Source organism: Pyxicephalus adspersus, chromosome 6 (genome assembly GCF_032062135.1).
Source record: "Pyxicephalus adspersus chromosome 6, UCB_Pads_2.0, whole genome shotgun sequence".
NCBI lineage: Eukaryota > Metazoa > Chordata > Amphibia > Anura > Pyxicephalidae > Pyxicephalus > Pyxicephalus adspersus.
Window position 1 is genome coordinate 3,114,005 of NC_092863.1, and position 27,439 is coordinate 3,141,443.

Below are 27,439 nucleotides of genomic sequence, written 5' to 3' on the forward strand. Positions count from 1 at the left end.
GAGCCGGGTAAACTAAAAGTGGACCGGTCACTAAAATTAGATGACGCCGTGACCTGTATCAGCACAAGGAAGTACATCCAGATGACGGGTCTGCTTTAGTGCAAACCTGAAACTGCTACACATATTACCCCGGGTACAAGGGAAATTACATTGTTACAGTAAAGCTAATTCTTAGGATGAACAACAACCTGTGTGTTGCTCACAATGACTAATCATACTTTGCTTTCATTTTCTCTCTTTTCCAGAAAGCAGAAGAACATTTTCTAATGAATTAAATCTATTTCAGATGCTGTAAAATCTGGAAGAAAGTTGCAGAAGAATGTGGCATCCAGTGAGCAGATTACAGGTGCGGATATAAAACATGACATACTGGTATAAAGCTAACCTGTGCTAGTACCATACAGAACAATCTAGTTGTGTGCCGTGTCCAGCATGACATATATGACACATGGTATGTACATAGCACAGCACGCACAGTGATTGGAGGTCTTTGTGTCATGTGGGGAGGGTAAGCAGGCATTGTCACAATTCTAAACATTCCACAATATGGAACTTTTTGTTAAAGTGACACTAAAGTGATATAAATAAGTACGCATCGTGGTGCTATAAGTACGATAGCGTGCTATCGCTAGTTTCCTGTCTGCTCATCCAATGTGCTTTGCAGTACAGGCCCAGCTATTGGCTCCAAGAATCCAGTATCTATAGCCGTTCTCATTTCCCTCAATACAAATGGTCACATACATTGGGATTTACCTGCAGTTGTGTCAATTCAATCCAGTCTTACTAGATATGTAAAGCTAACCTGTCACTGATTCGTGCATTAGTAGCAGTGGTAAATAATGTGAAACTTTCATTTGTACATGCCCGGAAACCAAAAGTTTTACTTGTATGTGACTCGCTTCCTGTGGTAGTGCTGGCTCCTTGTGATTTGCCCAGCACTGACACATGAAAGAGAAAGAGTCCCAACCCCTTGTAAAAATCTCAGCAACTCAATGTTGGGAATACCTGTACAGGTGGTCGAGGCCTGACAGGTGTCAACCTGAAATCTGAATTATATGTCTACATAAACTCCACCAAACACTGCAGTAATCACTCCCCCCCCCCCCCCAATACATGACACCCATTTTCCTGACCGCACATTAAACTTCTCAGAATGTTTAGTTGTGCCGTCTCTGATATTTGTCCTGTGTTTGCTGATGACAATAGATCAATGAACAAAGTGTAGGTTATTTCCTCATCATTCAGTGAGCAGAGCATATCTATAATTAGAGGCTGCGGTTCACATATTACTTCCTAATTTGAATACCCAGGAAGTGAGAGGAGTATTAGGTGGAAACAATGAGCGTCTGAATATAGTAACAGGTAGAATAAAGTGGGTTCTGTGTGTCACATCCTCTGATTTGTGTCACATCCCATCTCTGGTCACAAATACTCCGAGCTAATAACACGCCGGAATCTATGCAATAACACCTAATTGTCTGATGGAGATGTACACAGACACAACATCTGTATTCGTGACATTTTATTAGAGACGCTTCTCATTTTCTGACCTTTTCAAGTCTTTCCAAATACAAGATGTAAGCAATATTCCTAACCAGCCCTGACAAGATTATCATAAATACATAAATCTGACCGTGTTAATTAATTTGTCACACAAGTGAACACTGGACAGGGTCACTTTACTATATGGGGCCCTGCTGTCCAACCTGTGGCCCTTTGTTACCCTATGCATGTTCTATGTTCCCCAGCCGTCTATAGTGTCAGTGAGAGCATTGATTTATAAAGGGCTAATAATGGTGATCTGTACTAAACTTATATAGCCTGTCCCCAGTCTCTGACCACAATTCCCTCCAGTATGTCTGCAGTCTCTGATGCAGTGTTTTGCTCTTTAACTCTCGCTAGTCTTATCTGCAAGTGTGACCTGGACTTTACCTAACCATAGAGGTAAGTCCTTACCTGGAGTCCCACCTGCAGATAGTACCAGCAAGGGTAAAAAAACATGGATACCGCTGCTACGTAAAGTCCAGCCTTAGCCTTGTAGACTCTTATCTTGTAACACAAGTACTTACCTTCCAGTAGCTTCTCCTGGGAATTACCCGCTACACCTGGATATGGAAGAATGCTCTACCTGGTCTATGTGGGCAATGAGTATACCCCCTATGTGTATATAATTATATTTAAATATCTTTATCTAATGACGTACATACATTGCAGTCTCAGGCGGGTCAGGGGAGGCAGAATAATCACAGAACTACCTTAGGATTTTTTATAATAAAATACCACTGTCTACCTCAATGCCACCTGGAAGAATATATTGTGTAGAGAACATTTTGGACAGATATATTTTTCTACAAAACTGCACAAAAAACATCCCAAGGAAAAAAACTAATCTGATCTTTTATCTCCAGGAACATCCTCATTTCTCTTTTTGTAGAATTCAAATTTGTTTTCATGAACACTAATTGTAAGGAAGTGACCAGGCCGCTTTATGGATATGAAGCGCCAACCCTAAGTAAATCACATTTTCTCAGGTAATCTCTCTGTTCTGTTTCTGCAGGATATGTCATTGTTGGTAATCTGACTTGTTTTATGTTTGCTTATTAACTCTCCAGTTTGGCTTTAATATGTGACTTAGCCTTTAAGGTACTAATTTCCTGACACGCCACATGTAAAATAAAGCAGCGTTTTATTGTAAGATCACTCGGTATTGAGTCGGCCTTTGTAGAGAAGTTGTAAAAGTATATTAAAATCTATTTTCCAGCTGAATGGGCCACTGTTTGGCAATAGTCTGTTTCCTGAGCCAACAGGTGCTGCCAAGCCTCTTAAAAAGAACCTTTGGAATGGCACCTCCAAGTAGCCGGCGTGTCAATGGATAAACAAAGGGAGAGCTTATTTACAAGAGGCACAATGTGTGCAGTGTATTTATATGCAGCCCTCAGAGCTTTATAGCACAAATGAATCTGGAGGTAGAAAATGAACCGAAAACGGTTAGTCGGTGATCCAATTGCTGAGACAGGAGCTCATACTGGGAGGAGATGGGCCGTCTGTGTACAAATGACGTGAAGAAGGATGATGGCGGGGGCTGGCCTCATAAAAAGAAGTTACTAAACTTCCAAATCACCAACACAATTCATTAGGCAAATAACATTTAATACTAACATAGAGGGGTCCCTGTTCAGTTATTGTGTAGAGATGGAAATCTCACCCCAAAAATAGATTTCTACTTAACGGGGAACAGCTGGTGCCTCAGTATGGGACTTCTCAGTGTTTCTATACAGAGCGATAATAATTTTATTAAGTAATATTAATGTAATACCTCCCAAGGCGGCTGAATGGATGTTAGGGGATATTGGATTCTCTTCCCTAAGCATTTACATTACTGATATAAACAAATAATCTTATTATGTAGGAAAAGATCTGACGGATTTTGGTCAGATTGCCTTCCATGGCTTTTCACTATTTGTCCATTTCTTACAAACTTCACAGCGAGCCTGTCATGTTACCAAACCTTAACAGGTGAATAACACAAGTAAAGATCTGTCAGGTTTTCTAGGAAAGATTCACCTTGTTTTTCCTAGGGGTCATTGTTACCTAGACAGACAATGATGATTTGTCACCAGAGGTAATCTTTCAGGTCTCCCTGTTTGGATAAGAGGAGATATTTTATTATTCTAGATGTGAAGAGATGTCCTCTTGCTTCCTGCTGTGTGTTTGGTACAGGAAGTAAAAGGAAACTTTTTAACAGGACACAGAAACAAAAAACCTAACAAAGAAGTCATCATATCTATACTATAACATAGTCCCACACATACTATATTTCAAACTTACAGAAAGAAGTTTTGGCTTTACATGCACTCTAATACAATTAGCAGAGTCATTAGAAACAAGTGCATTTCAGCCCGGCTAGGAGACATTTGCCCAAACTGAGAAGGTCATGCATGCTCCATAAGGACAGAGAAAGATGTACAGAAACTAGGCAAGGTGTGAGCGCCCCGACCCAGCCTGTCAGGTGAATTCAGAGTGAAACAGAAAAATAAAGTGCAGAGAGGTGGCATCAGAAATGTGAGAAGCTGCCAGGAATAGAGGTAGTAAAATGAGTTACCTTTAACTTTCAATTCTTGCCTCACAGAGCTGTGGCCCTCGGCCTCATATAATGTTTTGTATCCAGCTAAGGTTTGTATCTATCAGTTCTGAAAAAGATTTGCAAAAACCAATTTTCAGTTTCCAGTATATAGAAAAAATAAAAAATCCACAGCAACTTTCAATTTCTGAGTGCCAAAAGTCATTATATATAATTGGACCAAACTTCAAGCGAGTAATTACACAATACCAAAAAACAAATACTGATTAGGTGTTACCATCAAATATAATATGTGAGAGGAGTTTGAAGGGATCCATATCTCAGGGTTCTGAACAGTTTGCACTCGGCACCCCAATGACACAATAATGGGCACACTACAAATGTGTAGATTATGTTAGGAAAGCACTGGTTTGAATACACGGGAGCTCACACTTTGGTGAATACCAGGACTGCTGGTGTAACTTCCCTGCCTATCCGGCTATATGCAATACATTGGGAATCATCCAGTAGTTACCAGCCTGGTGATCATGGTCATTTCATGGTGATTAGCTGCCACGGCAGTCCTAACCTTATCCAAGGGCACTCAGGACATCTATCCAACATTAAAAAATGAGGAAAGACATTTAATTTAAAACAACCCCCAGGCATGAAGATATAAAACACCTCAATTACAGATATTGAGCTGCACACCAGTCCTTCCCATTGTAAATTATTAGACTGGAATCACTTTATTGATAAAAGATTTTTCATTTCAATGATTTTAAGTTGGATGAGTTCTGTCTATAAAGAATTGTAAAGGCAAAGTGAATGTTTTAGGGAATAAAATGATCACTGGGTAAAATATAAAATGAAGAATGCATAACCCTAGCTAAAACCATTTAATTATTTTGCAATGGGTTAGACTCTTGTCACATGTGTCTGTATTCCTACTGTAAATCAGAGAGGCAATGCAACATTTCACCTGTATTTAAAGTATAACTGAAATGGGGGATTAATACTTCATTCCTCTACACTTCCTGTTCTGTAGAGTGAACTGAAAGTGAGTATAAAATCTTTACTGAATAAAGGAAATCAAGAGAGTTATAAAAGGAATAAGTGTCCCTACTGAAAGATTTCTCCCCACTTTTATTCCTGGACAATTTATCAAGGATTAGGTTGCCAGGACCTTTGGTGGTTGTGCCAGTTTCCCCTAGCGGTTAGTGTGTTAGATTTTATTGTATCTCAGTTAACCAATTTGTAAGATAAGTTGTGACAGACCCACAATCTGAATAGTGAATGCTTGGAGATAAATATGTTTAGAAGTTCTGGCTTTGTGTTGGTGAATTCTTAGCTAAAGTCTTTATATCAGTGATCTGCAAATGTGTTTAATACTTATTTAGAAGTTTAGTTGTTTCTGTGATTGTGAATATATTGCAGCCTAATATTATGCTTAGTCAATTTTTTTTTTCTTGTGAATTCTTCCCACTCCTGAAATAGAAGAACGAGCAGTTTATTGGGTGAGCAGAGGCTGTAGCTCAGAGGTTAAGAGTGCTGGTTGTTCTGATGAAGGCCTTGAGTTCAAATCCCACTGGAGGAAAGCCTTGTGTGTCCCAGGTGCTGTGCAGTGCTTGAGCCCCCTGTTGGTGGAATGGGGTAGTGGGAAATGTTTCAGACCCATTACTTCATCCCACCACTGGGGGGTTCAAGTACAGTACAGTACAGTACCTGGGTGGTGTGTATATATATATATATATATATATATATATATATATATATATATGGGGTGAGGCAAAAATAAAAACCTAAGTCCCACTTTTTGAATGGGCTGCCCCGGTAAGACAGCCCATTCTAATTATATTTGTTGCAGTGATCACAGACCATGGACCGAAAGAGGTGGGGGGTCCACAACCTAATGTGATGCCCACATATGTTACAGGCCTGTGGGGGCCTGGGACTGGAGCGGACTGGTGGGTTGTCCATGGCCTCCAAGCTTTCACTCAGCAATTTGAGCTCGGTCTACTGTGCTCCCATGGACTTGCACTCGCAGGACTAGAGCACTGCCATGGTTATCGCACTTGTGGTATACAGCGCTTTTGTCAACTTGCCCTTGGGGTGTACAGCGCTTTTGTCAACTTGCCCTTGGGGTGTACAGCGCTTTACATGGGTACGCCCTTGGAACCTACAGTGCTTTTGGCAATTTGCACTGAAGACTACAGCACTTTTGTGGATTTGAACCCATGTCTATGGCACCCTGGGTCAACGCTCTTATCCACTGAGCTACTTGCCTCCGTTCCAAATCTCATGTGTTCGTTCTTCTATTTCAGGAGTGTAATGTTGCCTGAACTTTAAAAAAATAAACCAAGAATTGAACTCACAACTTTATAAGCATTGCAGTCCCAGGGCTGGCTGCCTAACCAATGCACCAACCAGCTAGGTGAGTGACAGGGGTCTCACTCATGGCTTAGGATGTGAATAGTGATCACTGATTACAAATTAAAGATAAGAAGCCATATTTGAACCTACAACCAGGAGGACACCATCAGTCCAATGGCGAGCTGCTAAACCCACATGCCAGAACAAATCTTTGTTATGGGGATTTAGCAGCAAGCCCCTTAAACAGCAAATTTCCCAAGAGAAGACTAATAAAAATTCAGCCAATAAATGAAGCAAATGTGGAGTTGTATCAGACTAATTACTTATTGGTTTAATGAAGGTTTAATGTGTTTTGCTATGGCTGATGATATTGTAGGTTTTCATTTCTAGGTTTTTCACTCAAAGCTTTGCTCTGGCATGAGAGTTTAGAAGACAGCCAATAGACCAATGGAGTCCTCCACGTTGCAAGGTTTGTGAATACGATCTCATATATAAGATGTTGGATTTCAGCTGCTTGCAGCCTGGTTTTGGACTCATTTCAGGTTGAGTCAAGTTGTTGATGTCACTGAAAACCTTTCATTGTGAGATCGGACCGGGGGAATCAACAACCAGGAGTCATGGTGGAGTTTATGATCCTTATAGCAGAACCAACTTCTTAGAGGATGATTCAGACTTTATAGTAAAGAAGTCTCTAATTATTTTTCAGAATAGGTGATAAACTGTGATGGGTTCTCTGTATGTGTCTGTACTGGTAGTATTTTAAATAAAATGAAAATAAAAAAATGAAATAAATGAAATGTGTATGAAATAAATAAATGTGTATCGGAATGTCAGAGTTTTTCATTTTTTTCTGCAGGTGGGGCAAGAAACTCATACAAGCTCACTCCATGAGTATAATCCAAGGTTTTATTGAACGACGCAAAACAACCAGAGAAAAGAAAGGTGTGCAAGACAGTCTTCTACCAAAGCTGTAATCAGTCAGGTTTCTCTAATGCCCATGCATGACCACTAGTTCTCCCACTTTACTGGATGGTGGCCTACTATCAACAGTCCCAGTCTCTGATCACCACTGCCAAATCCTGTCCTGTAGTACCAGTGGGTAGATTTCTTCCCTTCAGGTGAGTGACCAATACTGACCAGTACCCGTGAGTAGACTCCTTCCATAAAGGCATGACCTGCCTAGGCCCTAGACTCACAGGTTGGATTACTCACCACCCTCCATCAGCCCTCCACTTGAAAATTCCAGATATTTGCCAACCTCATCTATCTGGGCACTAATTGCCCCCACTGGCTACTGGGAAAAGTAATGATCACTGGTGATTGGTCACTCCTTACTATTGCCATCTTCCCAGCATGAGGAGAAGAGTAATGTATCTAATACAAAATAACTACTAACCTCAGATATACACTATAAACTAGGGACACTTACCGCACTAAAAACTCCTTAAAATTATACCTTGCTCAAAGTGGAGATAATTATTTAGCAATCTGTTGAAAGGGCATTGTGATCTAAGGCACAGCGATAAAGCTGTACACAGACACTAGATTTTCATTGCACAAGACTGTGATTGTCTTGGGTGACAAGTTAGTGTTTGTACGGCTGACAGATCTAAACAACTATGAACTGCTAAAGTTTCCTATGTGAAGGACTTGGCAAGACTTCTCTAAAACATTTCTCCTTCGTCAATGTACAGTTAGGATATTTTCCCCTCCTCTTGGAGAGACTTCTCACTTTGTCTTTAAAACAAGAAGTGAAGGGAAATCTCTCCCGGGGAAAACATATAACAACAAACAAAATCTGGCATTACTCTACCCAAAACTAAAAAAAAACTGGATGGTCAGTACTTACACTTTGATTTTAACCCAACATATCCCCGAATGGAACCCACCAATCATCACACCGATGGCTATAATATTACAATTATCTGGCCTATGTTTATCACTAAATAAAAGATTCCTGACCAAAACACAAAAACATAATCCAGGTAAGAAATTATGCTTTTATCAGTGTTAAGTCTCCACCAGCCGTAGGTTGTCCATTATGAGCTGTTATAAGACCAGAAAGTAAAAGTTACCCTTGTCATCAACACCCCAACCATGATTTGACATGCCCGCTACAAGTGTCACTTCCTGAGGTGCAGTAAACTTTCTGTAGCATTTCCTATCAAGGAACGTGATATTCAGAAAATAGAGCAATAGTCTGAGTTTTATCATACGAGTGGGAGGGTGTGACACGACAAGACAACACGGACTTTCCCTGCACTTCATGTGGCCCCCGGGATAAACTGAAGGTGCAGATGACAACTAAAATCTGCTGACAGGAACTTAACCAAAACTGCTGTGTAGTTGGAGTTCCTAGAACCCACCAAAGGCAAAAGGACTGAAGAAGAGAAGTGAAATAATGAAATCAGTGGGTTCGGTTTTACAAATTCACGGGGTGTTTGGAAGGAACCAGAGCACAGGGGGAACTCCGTCACCCCTGTACCATTACACATGTGAAGGAGGAGTGCCTGCAGTCCATCATCCGATACAAGTTGAGCTAGGGAACATTCTAGGATGTTGCCTTCTGCAGGGTGGGGAGTAACACCAAAAAGTGATTACAGATGGATTTTAGTTCTTCAGTGCAAATAAAAACTGGCCCAGAAAGGTGCTTGTTATATTGTTACATTGCCCGGTGCAATGTGATGTCCATAAGGGACTGTAGAACGACTCTTTCTCAAGAGCAGTGCCAACCATATACAGAAGGTACTTTCCCCAGGTGAAAACCACTTCACACATCGGATGTATGTGAATCTTTTTCATGATTCATACAGTAAAAGTTAGAATGACACAAAATGCCACAAATGATGACAAATCTATCTCTGTGCACCACACATGTAATAATGTGCACCCAACATGTGGAAGCCAACAAGCCATCAATGCAGCAAAATACTTTGCAGCCAACCTGTAAGGATCGGCTCCCCCGACTCTCTGTGCTCTCATTATGTTGGAACTATTGACTGTCTTCCAGCATCAGGACAATGGGAGCAAAGGGAAGAGCCGAGCAAACCAAAGCAACGGAATCCCTATGAATTCTGCCCTCCTTCAATGGTGGCCAACTTATAAAGAATAGGGACTATAAATAAGGGGGACATCCCCAGGGGACATCCATTGGTATTCACTGTGTACAATGCTAGAACCAGACTGTCAAGGGACTGCATACACACAACAAGAGACAGTCAGAGACGGAGAGGCGTGCTACAGGCTGCAGCAGGACACTGGGGTGTTTGAGTTTCTGGCGACATCAATGCTCCTACAACAGATTGTAGAGTGTTGGGGACCACACATGCCCTTAGCAACCCACAAACACAGCAAATACTTAGCACACCAAAGAGGGGAACAAGTATACAAACATATCACAACCCTAATAGGCAACAGTGGCATGTATTCCCTTTCACAAATGGAAAGTGCTGAACTATTTCCAGCAAACCATTGTGTTGTACCAGCTGCCCTCTGTTCCCAGATTAAGAGCTGGCATTTTACACATGGGAACCAGGCCTGTGGCACTGTGCAAGGCTCAGTATCGGTTCCTGTAATTCCCTCTTTCTCATGCTAGCTGGAACAGCTGCAGCGATGTGGGGCTTGGACCGAGCAGCAGCCTGGGGAATCCTGTGTACCTCTTGGCCTCGCATTATCTACATATCCTGTTTTCCAGAACAGGTAGCGGCTGGGTTATCAGCTCACGTACCGGTCCCCCCGGTCAAAATGTCCACCCGTAACAGAAGGACAAACAGCAAGGGCGAGGGATACACCTATAAACACATGGCAGGCTCGTTCACTAACAGGTGCGAACCGATGGGAGAAACTAAATTGGCTGGCTTTATTCATATGAAATGTTTTTATTCCCCTCCTGAACTTGTTGAGTGGTATGAAGTGCAGAAACAGCTGGATTGGTTCTCTAGACTTATTTAAATACGCAGTTTACACACACCATGAAAAAAACAACTCCGGGCCAACACCTACATGAAGAGAAGGGAACTAACTAACTAGCCAAAAGTTTATACTGTGCAGCCAGTATTGTGATCCCGGTTCTCTCAGTGTATTGCCACTACACACTGTTGTTTAGTGTGCTTAGTATTTACTTATTTTTAATAAAACCATACCAAGAAACAAAGAGAAGTCCTACAAATTCTGACTTTTAAAGTAATTTCTTTTCATCCATACCTTGGGTACATTTACCATCTTTGTATGTACAACATATCCCAGCATTCTCTGCTGCTCCACAGGTGCTATAGTGCCAGAGGCTCCTCAGTCAGGTATAAACACTGGCATAACAAAGCCAAGTCAGTACATGTAGTTATATAAGCAATTTTATGAGCACGTTCCGCTGTGAAGCTATTCCTGGCCTCCCCTGTAAGTGTCTATTTATATATAAAAGTATGAATTAAAGCCCTCAGGCCGGGGGTATTCAAGCTGCCACTCCTAAATAGAAAGAAATGCTAGACAGGTAAGCTCTGCCCATGTACGCCTGCCATGCACATACCAGAAAGTCAGAAAGAATCACAAATCATAAAGCACAAACTCTGAGACTAATCAATCATTTCATGAGCTTCTGACATATACCGCAGTGCTGTACAGAGAACACCAAAGCAATCCCATCAGTCTCTGTATCACCGGGGCTGACACTCTAATGTCCTCCCATAGTCACACACTAATATTTTACATTTAGATAACTCTGACATATACCCCAATGCTGTACTTTGAGATAGTTCACTGGACTCAGTCTTATCTGTGTTTTCATTTTGACCTTCATTATGGCCCCTTTCAGGCTTGTGGTTGAAAACTGCATATAGCAACTGCCCCAGGGTGGCAAACTGCAGCAAACAGTTATTGCATTTGCAAGTGTTGCCCTTGGCTTTCTAGTGCCGAAAATACATAAGCAAAAGCTGCACGTTTCTTCTAGGAACGGCGCTGCAACCCCACTACAACCACATGCACAAAATGCTTCCCAATCGCTCCTATTCGGATGCCTGCGAGCGCGGTGAAGCCCGCCGTAAAACGTTGCAGTTATTTTCAAGTCTGAAATGAGCCTAATATGCTACAAAAATGTATAAATGAAAAAAGAATGCCTAATACCTGCATTTTCACATTAACAACAGATGTCTATATTAGCAACTAATCTCAACATCTTCAAATGTACATCACTCTCCCGGTAATATAAAGCCGGCTAGAACTACACAGATCCAGCACAATCACCGCACCTCTGATTATATCTATACTGATGGAGTCAGCAATCTGCAAAGCACCAGTATGGTATAAAAATAAACAAACGGGTATAAATGACATTGTGAGGCTGTGATCCCCTCAGAGATATGAACAAGTTACTGACAAGCGTGACAACTCCAGACACAAATCAGCAATGGGGGCTTCCATATTTCTGTCCTCTCAGGTTCAGCTAAAACTCAGGCATCAAGTCATTAGCTTGCATTGCTATTGGTAAATTCAGGGTACTGATGTGGAAATGGCCCATTCGGCCCAGGGTGACCTTGCCGCCTTATACCCGCTCCTATCTATTCTCCCATCTTGCTCCTGGATATGAGGGGACGTGTGACCTTCTCCCATTTATATGTAATATTAGTCAGGGAATGGTTAAAACTGGGCGCCAGGAGCTCTACCCAGCCGCTACCGAAGGCCTGAATCTGAGCAGATGAACTTCACACAAATTCTAGGAGTTTGTTAGCAGCTGTTTATAGAGGGAAACCCAGTTACACAGTCTTTAATCCGTCATGTTTCATATTTTCCAGGCCTTGCAGCCACTGACAGGACTATCTTTAGGAGACCTAACATGTTTGGAAGGGAGAAGCTGGAAAAGAGGCCACCTTGTGCCAGGTTGGCATGCTGTGTGATGTGGAAAATAAGGAGGTTCTTCCAAATCCAGCCCCCCCATCTCTCTGAAATGAAAGCCGACGAAAGCCAAGGATAACACAGAAAGAAAAGGCTTTCCCCAACTCTCCTGAGCAGCCGTCTCACACTTTTACAATGGTTTCCATAGAACTTGTTTTGCTATCATAACAAATTCTGTATATCCAGGCAGTGCAGCGGAGCGCGCTGTTTTGTGAAGACAATTCATTTCCTGGTTTGTCAGAATGCCAGGGCATTTTTGTGTGGGTGCCACAGACGGGGGACTCCCTGGATACAGTTGCATCTACCATAGCAAAACTTCATCACTGTCATATTTTATGTGCAGGAAGAGCTCCCTGAGCCGAGTGTTATAGCAAGGGTGGGGAGAGAAGGATGGAGAGAAGGAGAGGGGAACAGAGACGGCTTTTTCTAATCAAAAACTAAAATAAGAATCCGTTGGGTTAGGAAAATAGATTCATAGGGGAGCAGTAATTTTGATACCACAGACTAAACATAATTATTGGATAATAATAACAATTGCTCCCCCATAATACAGACGGCTCCTAGAACAAACTAGTCAGATTTTAATAGTGACAGGGAAACCCCCAAAGAAAACAAATCCCATGAATGGTGTGATTGTATACAATTGGTGTGTCCACCTGCCCCACAGGATGGGAGAACACTGCCAGGACATTTCTAACAATGCCTAGGGGAGATGGACACATATTTTATATTTTTTTTTTAAAATCTTTAGCTTTCACCATGCAAACTTTTTTGCAGACATCATATTTAACAAGCAGGAAGAGGCTGTCATGGGTTTCCTTCCTCCAGGGTTTCAGATGAAGATAACATGTTTGATACTGAGGTGTAAATGTAAACCGGGATCTGCTGCTTACCTTAAAATACCTTTAGTGCGGCGTACATGTTTACCCTTGCTGCTTTCCTTTGGCATTGTTCTGTAAACTAACATTTCAAATGTTTATAGAAGGGAATGGCTTCTACCTCATGTACAATATCATCCAGCAACATTTCCAATACAAACGTTTTAATCTGAAATGATGTGTATAACAGATGAAACTTTTCTTCATCCAGGTATTCAAGTAGATAAAAGTTGGACCTTTGGCTGTGTCCCCACTTTATTGATCTTGTTTCCCTATCACTCCTTGTATTATGTCCTAATGCACAGGATGTCTGGTTTCACCTTTTCACTGAAGACACGTAGGACTTTATTAAACTGATTACATGTTATAATAAAGGTATTTATTGCTGTCTGTGTCTTGGTTGGAGCGAATAACCCAATGCTTCCTGTCCTAATGGCTAGGAAATATGAAGAGAGGGGCAAATCTTGAAGAGGGACACTAATATACCCCAACCAATGTTCTAACCCTCCGTCTAAACTCCAATACTAAAGAAAGTTTTTACTGAAGTTGGTGTATAGTGATGAAGTTGGTGTATAGTGATTGGTCAGATTCCTTGCAGAGGTCACTTGTTTCTGAACATAGTACTTGGGAACTGGGTCAATTTTTCCATTCGGCAGTTCTGAGCTTTTATTATATGAATTTGTCCAAACACACAATGCTGCAGCTGAGCAGTATGGCATGGGCAGATGTATACAAGTGGGCATCAAGAACAACAAAGCAATGTAATGGGAGGAGAGATGGCAGCACCAAGTTATTCAGAACTGTTCCCAGATTTACAGATGGTGACACCTTTCAATTTTGGAACTTTGTAGGGTGTGAAAAGGCTTCATTTCATAACTCTGAATGTTATGCTGTTGATTATAGAGAAGCCAACTAGGGAAATTCTCTATGTAGTATGCATGCCGTGCAGGCCTGCTGTGCCACAAATCCACATGCTAAAAAGTATAAATGACTGAAAAGAATAAACACAAACAGCTAGTTGTAATACTAAGAGAAATCATGAGGGATACAAACACTAATCTCTATTCAAAGGTATCTGACAGGTTGGATTTTGATCCTTTGCTTTTGCAGCAACATATAACATTGGAGGGGGATCCTTTGTCACTGATTCCTTGGAACACGATCTGATAAACTTCTCACCTCCTCAAATCCAAAACACAACCAGAATAATTGATTAAAAGCTTTACAGCTTTGGACATCTAATTAGATTCCCTGACAATTATGTTTGAGAATGCTTTGCTAGATTTCTGTGGGCTTCCTCAAATCAATGTCTGCACATTAATGGCGGCCTCTCATTGGATTGGAAACTTCCGGAATAAAAGATAAAATACAAATAAAGATCTGACAAGGTGCTCAGATTTTCAGAAAACCCCATGTAAAGTGGCCATAATGCAAACCAAGCAAACAAAAGAATCAGAATACTAATAAAGCGCAGCTAAGTATTTTACAAATGTATTTGCATTTGAAATCCAAAGCTGAGAGCTATAAAAATGAACAGGAAAGAAGGGGAAAGAAAGAACAGGGGACAGACCTCACAAATGGGTTCCATAGTAATATATAATGGATAGATGGCTCCTTAAAATTTCCCCCTCACAACAATGCCAGCCACTACAGAGTATCAGCACCATGGCACCTATATATCTTTCTGAATACATTTTTGGAGAAAACCTCACCTTAACCCACCACCCCCTAAGAAATGAACAGAACTCAGGAAATATTAGTTAGAGGAGTGAACAGCGCAGTTTTTCCACTGATGGCACAGACCAATCCTGGTGTTGGAAATGGATCCCAAAACCACTAAAAATGAGAAATTTCATCGTAGACATTTTTTCAACTGTTCTGAGCTGCGTGCCAGAGAATGGCAACGTCCTCTATTACAATGCTGGAGTTTTAACAGTTTGGATTCTGTAATGATCGGTTTGCAGACCCCCCCCAATATGGTGGCAGTTGGTAATGGAGGGCTAATAGTTAAATTCTGTTCCCCAAATGAGAGTTCTCGGTTTAAGTGGGCAGCCTGAGACTTGGCATCTACTACGGTTTGTGTGTACGGCGTATATTCCTCTGAAACCACAAAGCTAAAGGCTTATTAAACATTTTAAGGTGTGAAAAATTTCAAGCCTGTCAGCTCACCAGAATGTTACGAAGTTGTTCAAGACAAATAAAAATGTTGTGTTGGTTGCCATTGTGGTTTCTGTTACGAGCCATGGTGGGTAGGAAGTCTATATCGGGCTCGAATCTCACACGCTAAAGTACATTAAAAGCCTATACCACCCGAAAGTGATATTTCCATAAGTCATGGGTGGAGGGCAAGCTGCATCGAGTTTGGGGTAAAACGATTTTAATGTCATTTATATTATCAATTTTATTTCACATTGGTATATATATATATATATATTGGCAGTGCTATATAAAATAATATTACAAATCAAAAATAAATATTTTGAATCTTTAGCAGTAACTCTTTAAATAGAAACTTGTAAACTTTTTAATAAAGTTATGTTTTATTTTTTTATCATTGTAAATAATTGTATGTGTCCCTGGTGACCAAGAATTAAGGTTTATGTGTGTAAGGGGGGGCTTTAAAAGTGCTGTTGTTTCATCTAGTCTGGATATGGATCATGATAACTACAGGAAATAAAAGGGCTTCCGAGTAAAATGCTCTACACTACATGACTACATATGCTTAATCTAAAATTGTTTCCTGCACATTTTGAAATTTACACCAGACTTCATTATAAATGTGTAAACTCCAAAGTTTGCAAAAAAGGGACAAAACTGCAATGAGTGTAAAGCAAAAGACAATAGACACACAACACCTAAAAGCAGGTTTTATAAATGCATCACAACCAACAATGAACACTAATACATAAAACAGCAGGGACATGATTATAAGGTTATATGGTTATATACGGTTATAAGGTCTCTCATGGTCACTGTGTAATGATGATTCTGATGATGTAAAGAGAGATATCGCCTATGTGGAAAGTGATACCTGATTAGCGAAAAGTGTGAAAAGAGTGCAATATCAAAAGTGAACCCCGATTACACTTCAATGCTGTGAATGGAAGGGGATTAAAGTTTACAAATGTGCAAGCATGAGAAACAAAATACAAAAGTGAAGATTGTGGTGTTGAAGCAGAAGTTGTCATTATTGAAATAACAATCAAACAGCCACTGCCAAGACTCATGAAATCATGTGTGAATGTTCTGCTATCACAAGATGTCTTGATGGTAATCAGTAACCCTGCTCAGTGCAAAACATCTGACTGGCATTTCAAATGAGTTCACATGCTGAAAAATATCCCAAATAATCTTACAATAAATAAATATATTATACACTATGAGTCCATGAAATACCCACAAAGTGGAACCTAACATCTCTTTTTATTTTGGACTGGTTGCTCTAATGTATTTTTTTGCCTTAACCTAAGCCAGCAGCTATCCCTTATCACCAAGTAAAAACATGTTAGTGCAAATAAAGTTGTTTTATTGCTTTTTAAATCTGCATGCACTGAAGCATCCTGGCCTTCAACTGAGTAACCTGAAAGTTATTAGCAGAGGATAACAGTAATTGTGAGTCTTCTGGCAACACCGAAATAACAAATGACTAAATTCGGCAATAAAATGTTATAAGGCCAATGAGGAGACGAGTGACAGTGATCACTGCACAATTAGAGAAAAGTATGTTTATGTTACTATGCATCTCCAAACATTGACATAACAAAGTCCTAGGATTACACTAAAAGTATATAAAGCAGATTTTCAAGTGCTTTATGGCAAGGCACACTTGTAATATTATCGTATAGCCAACGCCATGTATGTGCAATTTGCCAAGGTATATTTAAAAACTGAAAATACCATACAGGGTTAAAATACCAAAGTAGTCTGATGAAACCATTACACAAATAATTCCTCCTAGGTTGTCTACACGGGAAATGCCAAATTGGAAGCCAACCCATAGGCACTTAAAGCAAAAACCTGCCAAAGATGCTGGAACCCCATCTATTCCCAGTGACAACCCTGTTTCTGATTTATTTCTGAATATATTTGTTTAAACACTGCTGAGACCTGGGGATTCTGTACATTTGGCTCCCATGGAACTCCCAGGGCCTATTTGTTAAATCCTGCGGATTGCTGCCTGGGAACAATGCAAATGATCAGTCAGAATCGGCCAATTTCAAAGAAACAAAGCATGTCTAAATGCCCAATGTGTGCCTAGTAACTAACAATCTTAGAAAGCTAACAAGCAATTCAGCCTAGCACTATAAATAAATGATGGTCCTCTTAGGTTTCTAAAATCTTAGCAAAGATAAAGCTTGCTTTATAGAAGCTAAAAAAGACAGAAAGCAGAAAAAGTAAAACTTTGTGTCTGGGTACTTCCCCTGTCTCAGGTATAGTTATTAAAAATAAAGTGCATTGCATAGGCAATGTCGAACCCAAATGTTATCTCTTAGTTCTGTATGGAGTAAGGGAAGGATTTAAAGACGTCTGTTTTGTTTTTTCTTTGCGAGAGCCACAGAGAGAAATAAAATCTAAGGATCATTCTTCTAAAATAAAGCGTTTTCACTTCTCAGGAGATTTTCCATCACTTCCTATCTAATAAAACTTTGGCAGCAATGCAGAAAGTGTGGGGTGACCCCTCTAACAGAGCCCTAGTAAAAACCAAGGACACCAGCGTTTTCTTTCCAACTTGTTCTTGCACATCACCATCCAGGGCCCCAATGACAATCTGAGAAGCACGGCCATCCCAACCCACATCCAAAGAATTCTCAGTGTTCTAAGTAACAAACGAGAAGAGTCAACAATCCAGAAACAGAAGTGTAGCGCAATCTAGACATGCCAAATGACCAAAGGCCACGGAACACAGATCGAGTCATTATACAACAGCTCTGCGTTATTTTTGTTTTTTAGAAGAAAGAGACTTTTATAATCAGCTGGAATGTTATGAAGCAGACATGTCTCGGGGCCATCGACTATCTTTACAGCAATCGCAAATTTCAAATGGGCTTAACTGGCTCCATATTGGCCGTCTACGGCTTAGCCAGCGACGGGACATTCAGAAAATAGACAGCTGGATCGGAAGTGAATTTGTCAGGATTTACCATCCTTCTAAGGATAAAAGAGAATCTACAAATGTAAAAAGAAGCAGAGAGGAACATGATGTCATCCAGAGGCACATTGAGATCCCTCATAAAGGGAGCGTGCAGGGAAGGACCGGTGACTTCATGTTTTCCTACCTCCCACTGAGATAGAAAGTCAGCTTTCTCCTCCTGTGCTATTATATCATATCTCTAATTAGCAAGACAATTGGCAGGACTGCATGGCTGACAGGAACATAGTATCAGACCTCCATCCACTGATCAATAGGTGATCCCCAGGCAAGCAGTATAATATATTACATGTATGGGACTGTGTGACCTGCCAAAGGATTTGCAGTCCTGTACATGAAGTCTTGCAGGCAGCACAAACATATCCATGACCTCCACTGTAGTACAGCACAGATTGGTGCAGCTTAGTGGGTCAGATCACAGCCCCAGCTTGGTAAAACAAGATATGGATGTGATCATCCCTGTGCATGTGTGAAAACAAGACTCAATATACCTAAATATAAAATATTCTTAGAAATGGAATCATTTGAGATTATTTAACCAAATGTTGAGATGCCACACTTTAGATCCCTAGGTGATTTGCAACTGACCACAATCATTCTCTAAACAACTATAAAACACTCAGTCATCAGCAGCTGTATTATATATTTGGGAAGACCCTGTCATTTAAATGATGCAAATGTCTCAAAAAATCAGCAACGAATTGCTAGGATTTTCCGCTTTTCCATTTTTCTGTGCAAGAGAATGAGCTAAGGATGATTGCACCTGTAGCTGCTACAACATTGCTTCTTTTCCTTTATAATAGAGAAGCAGCCAGAACATTTAACACAGCAGTTCATCGGTATGGAAGGCTGGATTGTTATGGTGCTGTGGTACAGAACACTGCACAATCACATGTGGACTATAGGATTTTATCATGTGCTCAGACATGTACATGTAACATGTGAGTGACTACCCCACAGGAAGATTCATTTCCTAAGAAAAGTAATACATTGCAAAGAATATTAGCTGCAGGAAAAAATGCTAGACTTGCAAACTTGAGATTTCTGCATTGTGTATATTGCAAACCATTATTTCCCTTCTCAGAGATTTTCGAAGCATGATTCCCACGGTAAGAGTGCTGCCAAAGGGCTGCTGGAAGAACCCAGACACCAGCGTTCTATAGTCTACATCTGAAGCTGGTAGAATGGCCTGCAGGGTTACAACAAAGATACAACAGTGTAGATGTCAATGTGCCACTGTTTGTGTGCAGCCATGATAATAAGTGGCCTGAAGCTGTATGTGTTCTTATCTGTATTGAAGTAACTGTATTTATCAGAAAGAGAAGGAAATGTGAAATGAACTTTATAATTGTTCTGTACACAGCAACAACCCTCAAATATCAAAGAATGACTTCAATAAGTGGACGCAGCATGGAAAATACCTCATGATCCTGCCAGGGTGCACTTTGGTGAGCTAGCTGGTAGTGGTTGACTTGTTGGTGTGAAGGGGGTAACACAGAAGCGGACTTTGTATTTTAATACAGGGTCTCTTTACATAAAAAACAAGTTAAGCAAGGAATCCAGAAATCTAATTCTGCAGCCTGACCGATAGGATAAAACTGAATTGTATCTTCCTTCCTCCTCAACAATGCCAGAATTTTGTATGTAACATTTATTTTTCTAACAATGTATCTGTAGTTTATGACCGGTGAAATTATGGCCTGACTGTGTAATAACACGTTGTAATAACAGAAAATCCCCGCATAAAGAACTAAAGCCACTTGTTGCAGCCTATCAGAATAATCCATCCACTTCAGATGAGGTGCCAACATGTAACATGGAAAACACAGTGTGAAGGTTTCAAGCTACGACCATTACAAATCAATGTCGTTTGAATGTTCCAGAGGAAAGTCAGGCTTGTTAACCATGCAATGACTGAGGGAAGAGATATATTGGATTTTATATTGCTGTGGAATTACAGATTTTATCCGGACCAACCAATGGGTGGTGAGTGCCAAAGCTAAACTAGAGTACACAGGCTAGAGGTTGGTATACGTTTAATTAAAGACCAATAATTACCCTTAGGACTTTTTGTGTAATCAGTAAATTATGATTAAAGCTAACCTGTGTAGCCTACCAGTGCATGTTCTCAATAATGCAAATATCTGTAAAAATTAGAAACGCAGCACTTACCTTATGCCACTGAACATTTAAACTTCTACCACCTATGCCACTAACTCATCAATGGCATCCGCTGGGAAACCAGCACTTCTGGGAGATCCTTTATGTCCCTTGCAGGACTCCTGACTTACCCCCTACTTACTTTTTTTGTCTCTGCTGAGTCTTGTAATAATAAAACAATCACCAAGAAGTACCAGAGTGTGCTGCAGGAGACACAAGAGAACAAAACTCCCAAAAGTGTGGATTTTGGGGGGATCATTCTGGGAGATAACTGAGGCAGGCAGGTATTCAGGTTCAGTATTCAGCTTCTTTAACTAATGTAACAGAATTATCTGGAATGCCATTAAAGTGTCCATTTCTGGATAAGACTTTCTATAAATCAGACTTATAATATATATATATATATATATACATATAGTGTAGTATATATAGTATCATAGTCTGAAAAAGCATTATTGGTCAGTGTTAAGTGTAGAGTGCAGATAAAAAGCAAAGTGTGATAACCAGCTGCACCTTATATATCAAACTGGCTGCCACTCAATACAAATGATCATTCCTCTTTATTCCTCTTTATACTTCCACATAAGACCATGTGCTATTAATGTTTAACTCTACAAAACACCAGGATTTTTTCTTACCGTCATCCAGATATGCCTGGTCCAGGTTCTGCTCCTGCTTTACAGTGACACCAGAAGGTAATATTTCCTTCTGCTCTGCTCCTGGAGGGATGTTTTTTGGAGACCTCTGGCTGGTGGACTGTTGCTGGATTACTGTTGGATAGGAACTAGGGCTTATTCTCTGTGCCTGGTTAGGCCGGGACAGACTGGGAGCAAAATCGGAGCACATTATGTGCTGGAACTCCTGGTGACTTCCACACCTCATCTGGTGATTGGTGGGAGAATAATGAATGACTGGAGATGGCTGTGGATTGGCTGCAGAATGGACGGGAGAGCCAGCGTGGACGAGAACCGATCTGTGAGCATCAGGAACAGTGATATGAGAAGCCACCAGAGGAGGCTGATGAAAGCCTAGATGACTGACTGGACTTAGACTTTTGCTCCTTTGATAGACATTGGCGGATGGACTCTGTTGAGGATATCGAGAATCGGGAGATGGAAGACCACCTCGAACTTGCTGACAGGAAACCAAGTTAGCCACCAAGCAGGAAGGAGAATTATTACTCAGTGGGTGCTGCGAATAGTAACTCTGTGGGACCGACCCCAGGGTACTGTGTGCACTGCTGGCCACCATGGCAGGATTGTATTCATCCAGAGGTTCTGTTTTAATGGATGGCACTAAAATACAAATATAAAAAAAAATTATATAAGTAAATAATCCAAACTTGCTAAAGTTTAAAATGTTTGGAGAACAAATTCCTTCATTTAAAACGGGCAATGCCAACAATATATTTACCAGATATTTTGCATGTTGCCTACCTGGGTCCTGGAATTTCTCCAGGTCGTCAGTAACAAAGGAAAGACAGTTACTAGTTAAAAATAAATGCTATTCCAAAACACAATACTTTTTAACTAACTTTGTTAGGATTGTGGTGGGAGAGGTTCAAATGACTCATGCTGTAGTGTGAAAAAAACACAAATCTGCATGGTTACTTAAGTGAAACCATGAAGCCTGGCATATTAATGGTCTGCACAGAATGCAGAGATCGTTCACCCAGGTCATCCCAGGTGTCCAGAGACTCCAGACGTTTAATACAGTGTGAACAGAATGAGCTGCTTGCAATCACCCCAAACAATCCCTAACAGTCATTTGGAGTGACAAGTATTAGACATCTGTACAAGGTTTTGCTATAGCATAATAAAACATTGGCAGATCAATTTATTCAAGATGGGTTTCCTCGTCTAAGTAGTACCAGCAGTGGGAAATAAACTTTATTCTGTCGGCGGGTCTACACCCAAACAAATAGACAAGGACTAGTTAACATTCTGATGACCACAAGGGAATAGACACATGTTTTTAATAAAAATCAAGATGAAATATTTGTAGAAAAGGAATGCCTATTTTCATTTGACATAAAATCCCATCAAGATCAAAACTGCCAACATGTCTCTAAACAATCAGAAGACCAACAAGAAGACCTGCTTCCTGCTTTTATGGAAAATGGATTATGATGGGTAAAACATGTAAAGTGGGGCTAACCGCTCCCTGTGGTTAACAAGACAGTCAATATACACTGCACTTTGCTTGGAAGTAGTCACATCCTGCTTCATCTTCATGTGCTGATTGTATGAATAATTCTGGCGCTATGTTACCTTCCAATATACTGGCAACTTCAGTCCAAGAATTTTGGAGATTTATACTTTTTTTTATATATACTCAGCAAGATCGCAGAACTAAGATTGAGACCTTATTCTTCTTCACCATTGCTATGAAATATAATGCTGGCAAATCTTACCTGGCATCCATTGTTCGTCCTATTTTGGATGTCACATGGTCACATTTGACCCTCCCACTGGCTTTATTCAGCGGTGAGAGGAAATAAGCTGAAGTTGAGTGTGCCTGCACATGGGCCCTATCAAATAGGTTTTTTACTCAATACTTTGATACCCTGTAGTTTCACTTTTTCAATCTAATTGCTATCAATTGATTCAGGTACATAAATGAGCTGCGAAAAAAATACATTGGACCTGATTTATTAAAGCTCACTAAAAAATAAACTATAATGGGAGAACTTGAGTAATCAATCCAGCAAACCTGGGATAACCTGGTCCAGGACTGAAACATTTGGAAACTAATAGCAAATGATTTTTAGAAAATCTATTCTAGGTTTGCTGAATCACCCAGGTTCAACTCCAGTCTTGAAGAAAATTTATAAATCAGCCCCATTGGATCTGCGTTGAGTTAAGCTATTAAGCAGAATATTACCCTTTTTACATTCACCTGTGCCAATTCCATCATGGTTGCAGACATCTTTTTTTCTTGTTCTCTTCCTTGTATTAATATTTGGCCACGATGGGGTTCATTGAGTCCCATCAGCCACAAGGGAAGCTGGGATGTGTCAGGTATTCCGGATTCCTATGCTGAGCTGTATATGGGGTCAGTGATTCTGACAGATGAACAGAGCCAATCAGTTGGTATTTTTGTTATTGCAGAAGGGTCATTATCTGTCCCTTTCCACAATAAAGCCCAATCTGGTTGCAAATGTATTTCTGCTTTAGGGACACTTCTCTTAGTTTCAGCAGTAATGGTGTTCTTAGATGAAAGTATAAAACATCTTTATATCTCCCAACCCGCACAGAATATGACCATGGTTACTGTATGAATATAATAATAATTAATTATTGTGCACAAAGGGGGCAAAAAGGTATACATTTAAATCAAAGGAGGGCGAAAATACCACAATAAAGCAAGTGGCCTGTTTGGGGTCATGGGTTTAATGAATCAGCTTGAATCGCAGCTAGTATATATAAATTGTGATGCCCTAATGACCAATATTCTAACGCAAGCAAAGGTTAAACCACCATACCTAATATACATGAATGAGTGACTGTATTCATTTCTGCAGATATGTATGAGGAAATTTAATATTGCTTATTGAACATACAGAATGAAGAAAATGCACCACAGAATTTGCTTCACCCTTTACATAAAAATTTATGTATGTCAGCAGCAGGGTTGTTGTAGGTTCCATGTTGTTCCTATCAATCTGTGGGTTAACCTTAGCGATATTAAAGCATGCTTGCTCCCTTTCCTTACCTGGGTGGTAGGTGAAGTGCTGAGCCTGGCTCCTTTTCCTTTTTCCATTGATAACATAGAAGTTCACTTTCACCGGAGAGGTGATATGCTTGTTGCGGTATTCAGGGACTTCCACAAACAGCATGCTCTGAAATAAAAGAGGAAAGTAGATGCATTCATTACACAGTATGTACAATGCAGTGTAATCCATTTTTAAAACACTTTCAATGGATTTTCTGTCTTTAGGAATAAGACTGAAAATGTCCGCATTTGTGGTACAGTTATGGTCAGGGGAGCATCGTTTGTGCAGCAAATGAAAGAAGACCCAATGTTGAGGTTAGAAAGGAGTCATGGTGAGAAAAGATGAGCAGAGATCGAAGGTCTCTAGAAGCCACAAAATAGCTTAGAAAGAAAGAAAGTAGTAGGTTGGTGCCAGACAGAGGCGAATCTAAGAAATGTGTTTTTTTTGCTCCTTTTTTGATCCTTATGTTTTATCAGATGAAGGAAGAGGAGTGAAGCTAGAAATATGTTCTGCAACAAATTTGGTCGCTCTCTTGCCCATCTTAAAATTAGGAACTATGTTGTTATATAACACTTACAGGCTGACTTTTGTCTTTATCCACCGTTGCCTCAGTCTCCCAAATTTGCTGGCCATCTAAACAAAAAAAACCAAAAAGAACCTTTACTTTCTAATACACCTAAGACACCTAATACATGGATTAACAATATTATTTTAGGAATGTCCTGAATGTATATATTACATGCAATGTACAGCTAACATATAATAACAGTGTGTGGGGCATCAGATATATAAGCAGCATCTGCAAAACAGAATCATCAGCAATTTTTGGATTCATGTTTCAATGAAGGAAGAATATTCATGTTGTTAAGTTACAAGCAAATGCAGAAAGATGATTTTTAAGCACTTAAGACTAAATGCCCTCTAGTTTTATTTTTTGCTATTAGAATTTCCTTGTTCATTTTTATTCCCCACAAGCCAAAATACTCCTCATCAGATTTCACCCTCGTCATCACCTCATTTGACCTTAATACAGAGTTCCAAAAGCACGGACATTGGCCCCCCCATTATTGTGACCTGTTGTTCTGAAATATCTAGCAAAAATGTTTGTGTTTATTTGGGTATCAGAGGGGAAATATCAACAACCAAGGGACAAGGCAGGACCCATTGGAAAGGCAAAGTAGTCTACAATGGGCAGTCCCCAAACAGTGACAAAAAGTTTTCACAAGCACACCATTTGCAAAAATAAAAAAACATATTCAGACGTCAGTGAGACGGTGCTGAGATGTGTTAGACGATGCCATCCTTTCAGTTAATTTTAATTAATTTCTAATATGGCTATATTATATAAATCTATTTAGTGTGCAACCCACACTATTGTAAAGACATCCCCTCCTGCATGGACCACCATATTGAAATGTGAGGCCATTACCATGCATTTCCATGGACCACAGATGTTGAACATATGTATTCCTGAGAGAGATTCCCCAATGAAATCTTGGTAAAGGACTGCCGTGTGTAAATATATAGTATGCCTCATCATAATTTAGAAGTCTATGCTATGGTTTATAGGAGGTGAAGGGCAGGTGGAAAAGGCAGGGTCTCCTTACGGCCCTTGGTGTATGACCTATCAGTTCATTAACAGAAACCTGTGCTGAAATATATGCTGGTTGCTTGGCTTGCATGATGATTCAATATATTTTTGATATTTTGAGACTTATAACTGGAACCAGGATGCAGCTCGGGAATTCATATTTCCCTGGTGTGGCAATGCTGTGTTAAATGTGTTAAATGATGATACAACAATGGCTCCTGAAATACCAGTCCAGAAACTTTTTTATAAAGTATGGTTTCACTAAACCAATTAAACTTGATGAGGGTGTTGAAAAAGCCAACTCTCCTTAGGCCGAGAAGTATTAGGGTTGGCAGTAAAGCAAAGAACTGGGAAACGCTAAACACTTGCATTATGCACCGGACCAGAGCCACAAACTGCGTCATGCAATCTGTATGAGCAACACAAGCGTGAAAAAACTGAGGTGGATTAAACCGAAATGCCTTGGTTTTTGGATTACCAAGGCTAAGCCTTAACAAAAGGGCAGCTTTCTCTTATCTCATAGGTGAAGCAACAAATTAGGTGTTACTGGCACAATTCAACTGTTTCCATTTTTCTGAACAAATTAAAACAATGATGTCAGTCTTTTCAGCTGTTCGCACAATCAAGCCTTTTTTTGTTTCTTCTCACCAAGGCTGAACTTTATCATCACCAATTGCTTGATGAGTCTTGAAAAAGTAGCCAACGTATCATTCAATGGCAGATCTAGTTTCCAAGAAGTAAAGCCAAGTAGCCTTGATCTTTAAAATGACCTTTGCTTTCTTTCGGAAGATTCTTCTCTTTTGGAGAACAGTATTTTCTGGCTCTGTAACCCCTTTAAGCCCAGAGCAAGGTTTTCTTTCTAGTGCTGCATCAGACTATTAACTGTTTGATATCCATTCAAACTTTTTACAGCATTGATCAGATACCCATTTTTTATTTTGGAAGTCTATCGATCAAAAAAAACTGTTCTCGAGTTTAGTGATCGATTTGCATTTCAAAAGAAAAGACTGTGCATGGATTGCAGTGTGTGTGGTAGTACAATCAAGTGATGGCTGGCATTTATATCAAGCAGATTAAAGTTAATTTATGTTTGACCTAAAACTATAGAAATACTTTCTATTTTAAGTATAACTTATACATTTAGAAACACGGTGAAACAAGAACAAGAACAAGAACAAAAAAAAATTGAACTAACCTTTGCAAAAGCAAAACAACCACCACAATCAAGTGACCTAATTTGTTAGTATTTATAGAACTACTGTATATAAATAGCTTTTGTCATTTGTTGAGCAATAAGAAGACATAATGGGTGGTTACAATGAGACTTCTATAAGGCTGAGATGACAGTTTACTGCTGCAGAAGAATAAAAAGTTCAACATTAAGGTAGAATCAAAAGGAGGATTGTCTAATGTATGTGAGCCATAAATGTGGGCAAAATTCTCCCTTTGCACATTTCCCTATGTCTTATCTTATTCAAAATTCTGCAGAACAATTCCTGTTGATACGGCCAGAAATGTAGCTGCTTCCTACTCTAGTGGTGTCAGCCCTGCCCAATTCTCCGCTGGATTAAAGAACTCCCTTTCCTCTTCCCAGTGCTATAACATGATGGGGGTTGTTGTGTAGACCAAC

At 40.0% G+C, this 27,439-nt stretch overlaps 1 protein-coding gene and 1 long non-coding RNA gene across 9 annotated transcripts in view; one reads left to right on the top strand and one right to left on the bottom strand.

Moving 5' to 3' along the window:
- Positions 1 to 27,439, bottom strand: part of NFATC2 (nuclear factor of activated T cells 2) — a 121,977-nt gene that overhangs the window by 35,285 nt on the left and 59,253 nt on the right. For 6 of the 7 annotated variants that reach the window (XM_072414159.1, XM_072414164.1, XM_072414162.1 and 3 more), the window contains exons 7-9: positions 24,796 to 24,851; positions 24,218 to 24,344; positions 21,142 to 21,798 (exon numbers count right to left, since the gene is read on the bottom strand). In XM_072414159.1, coding sequence (XP_072270260.1) covers positions 21,142 to 21,798; positions 24,218 to 24,344; positions 24,796 to 24,851 — 840 coding nt within the window. Of the gene's footprint in view, positions 1 to 4,102; positions 4,191 to 21,141; positions 21,799 to 24,217; positions 24,345 to 24,795; positions 24,852 to 27,439 lie in introns of all 7 variants that reach the window. The other variant, XM_072414161.1, reaches the window with a different exon arrangement.
- LOC140332910 (uncharacterized) lies at positions 214 to 15,844 on the top strand. 2 transcript variants are annotated; one of them, XR_011921248.1, is made up of 5 exons: positions 214 to 346; positions 2,409 to 2,531; positions 6,824 to 6,902; positions 7,290 to 7,551; positions 12,217 to 15,844. It is a non-coding gene; the product is annotated as an uncharacterized lncRNA (long non-coding RNA). The 2 variants fall into 2 exon arrangements; XR_011921249.1 differs by lacking the exon at positions 6,824 to 6,902.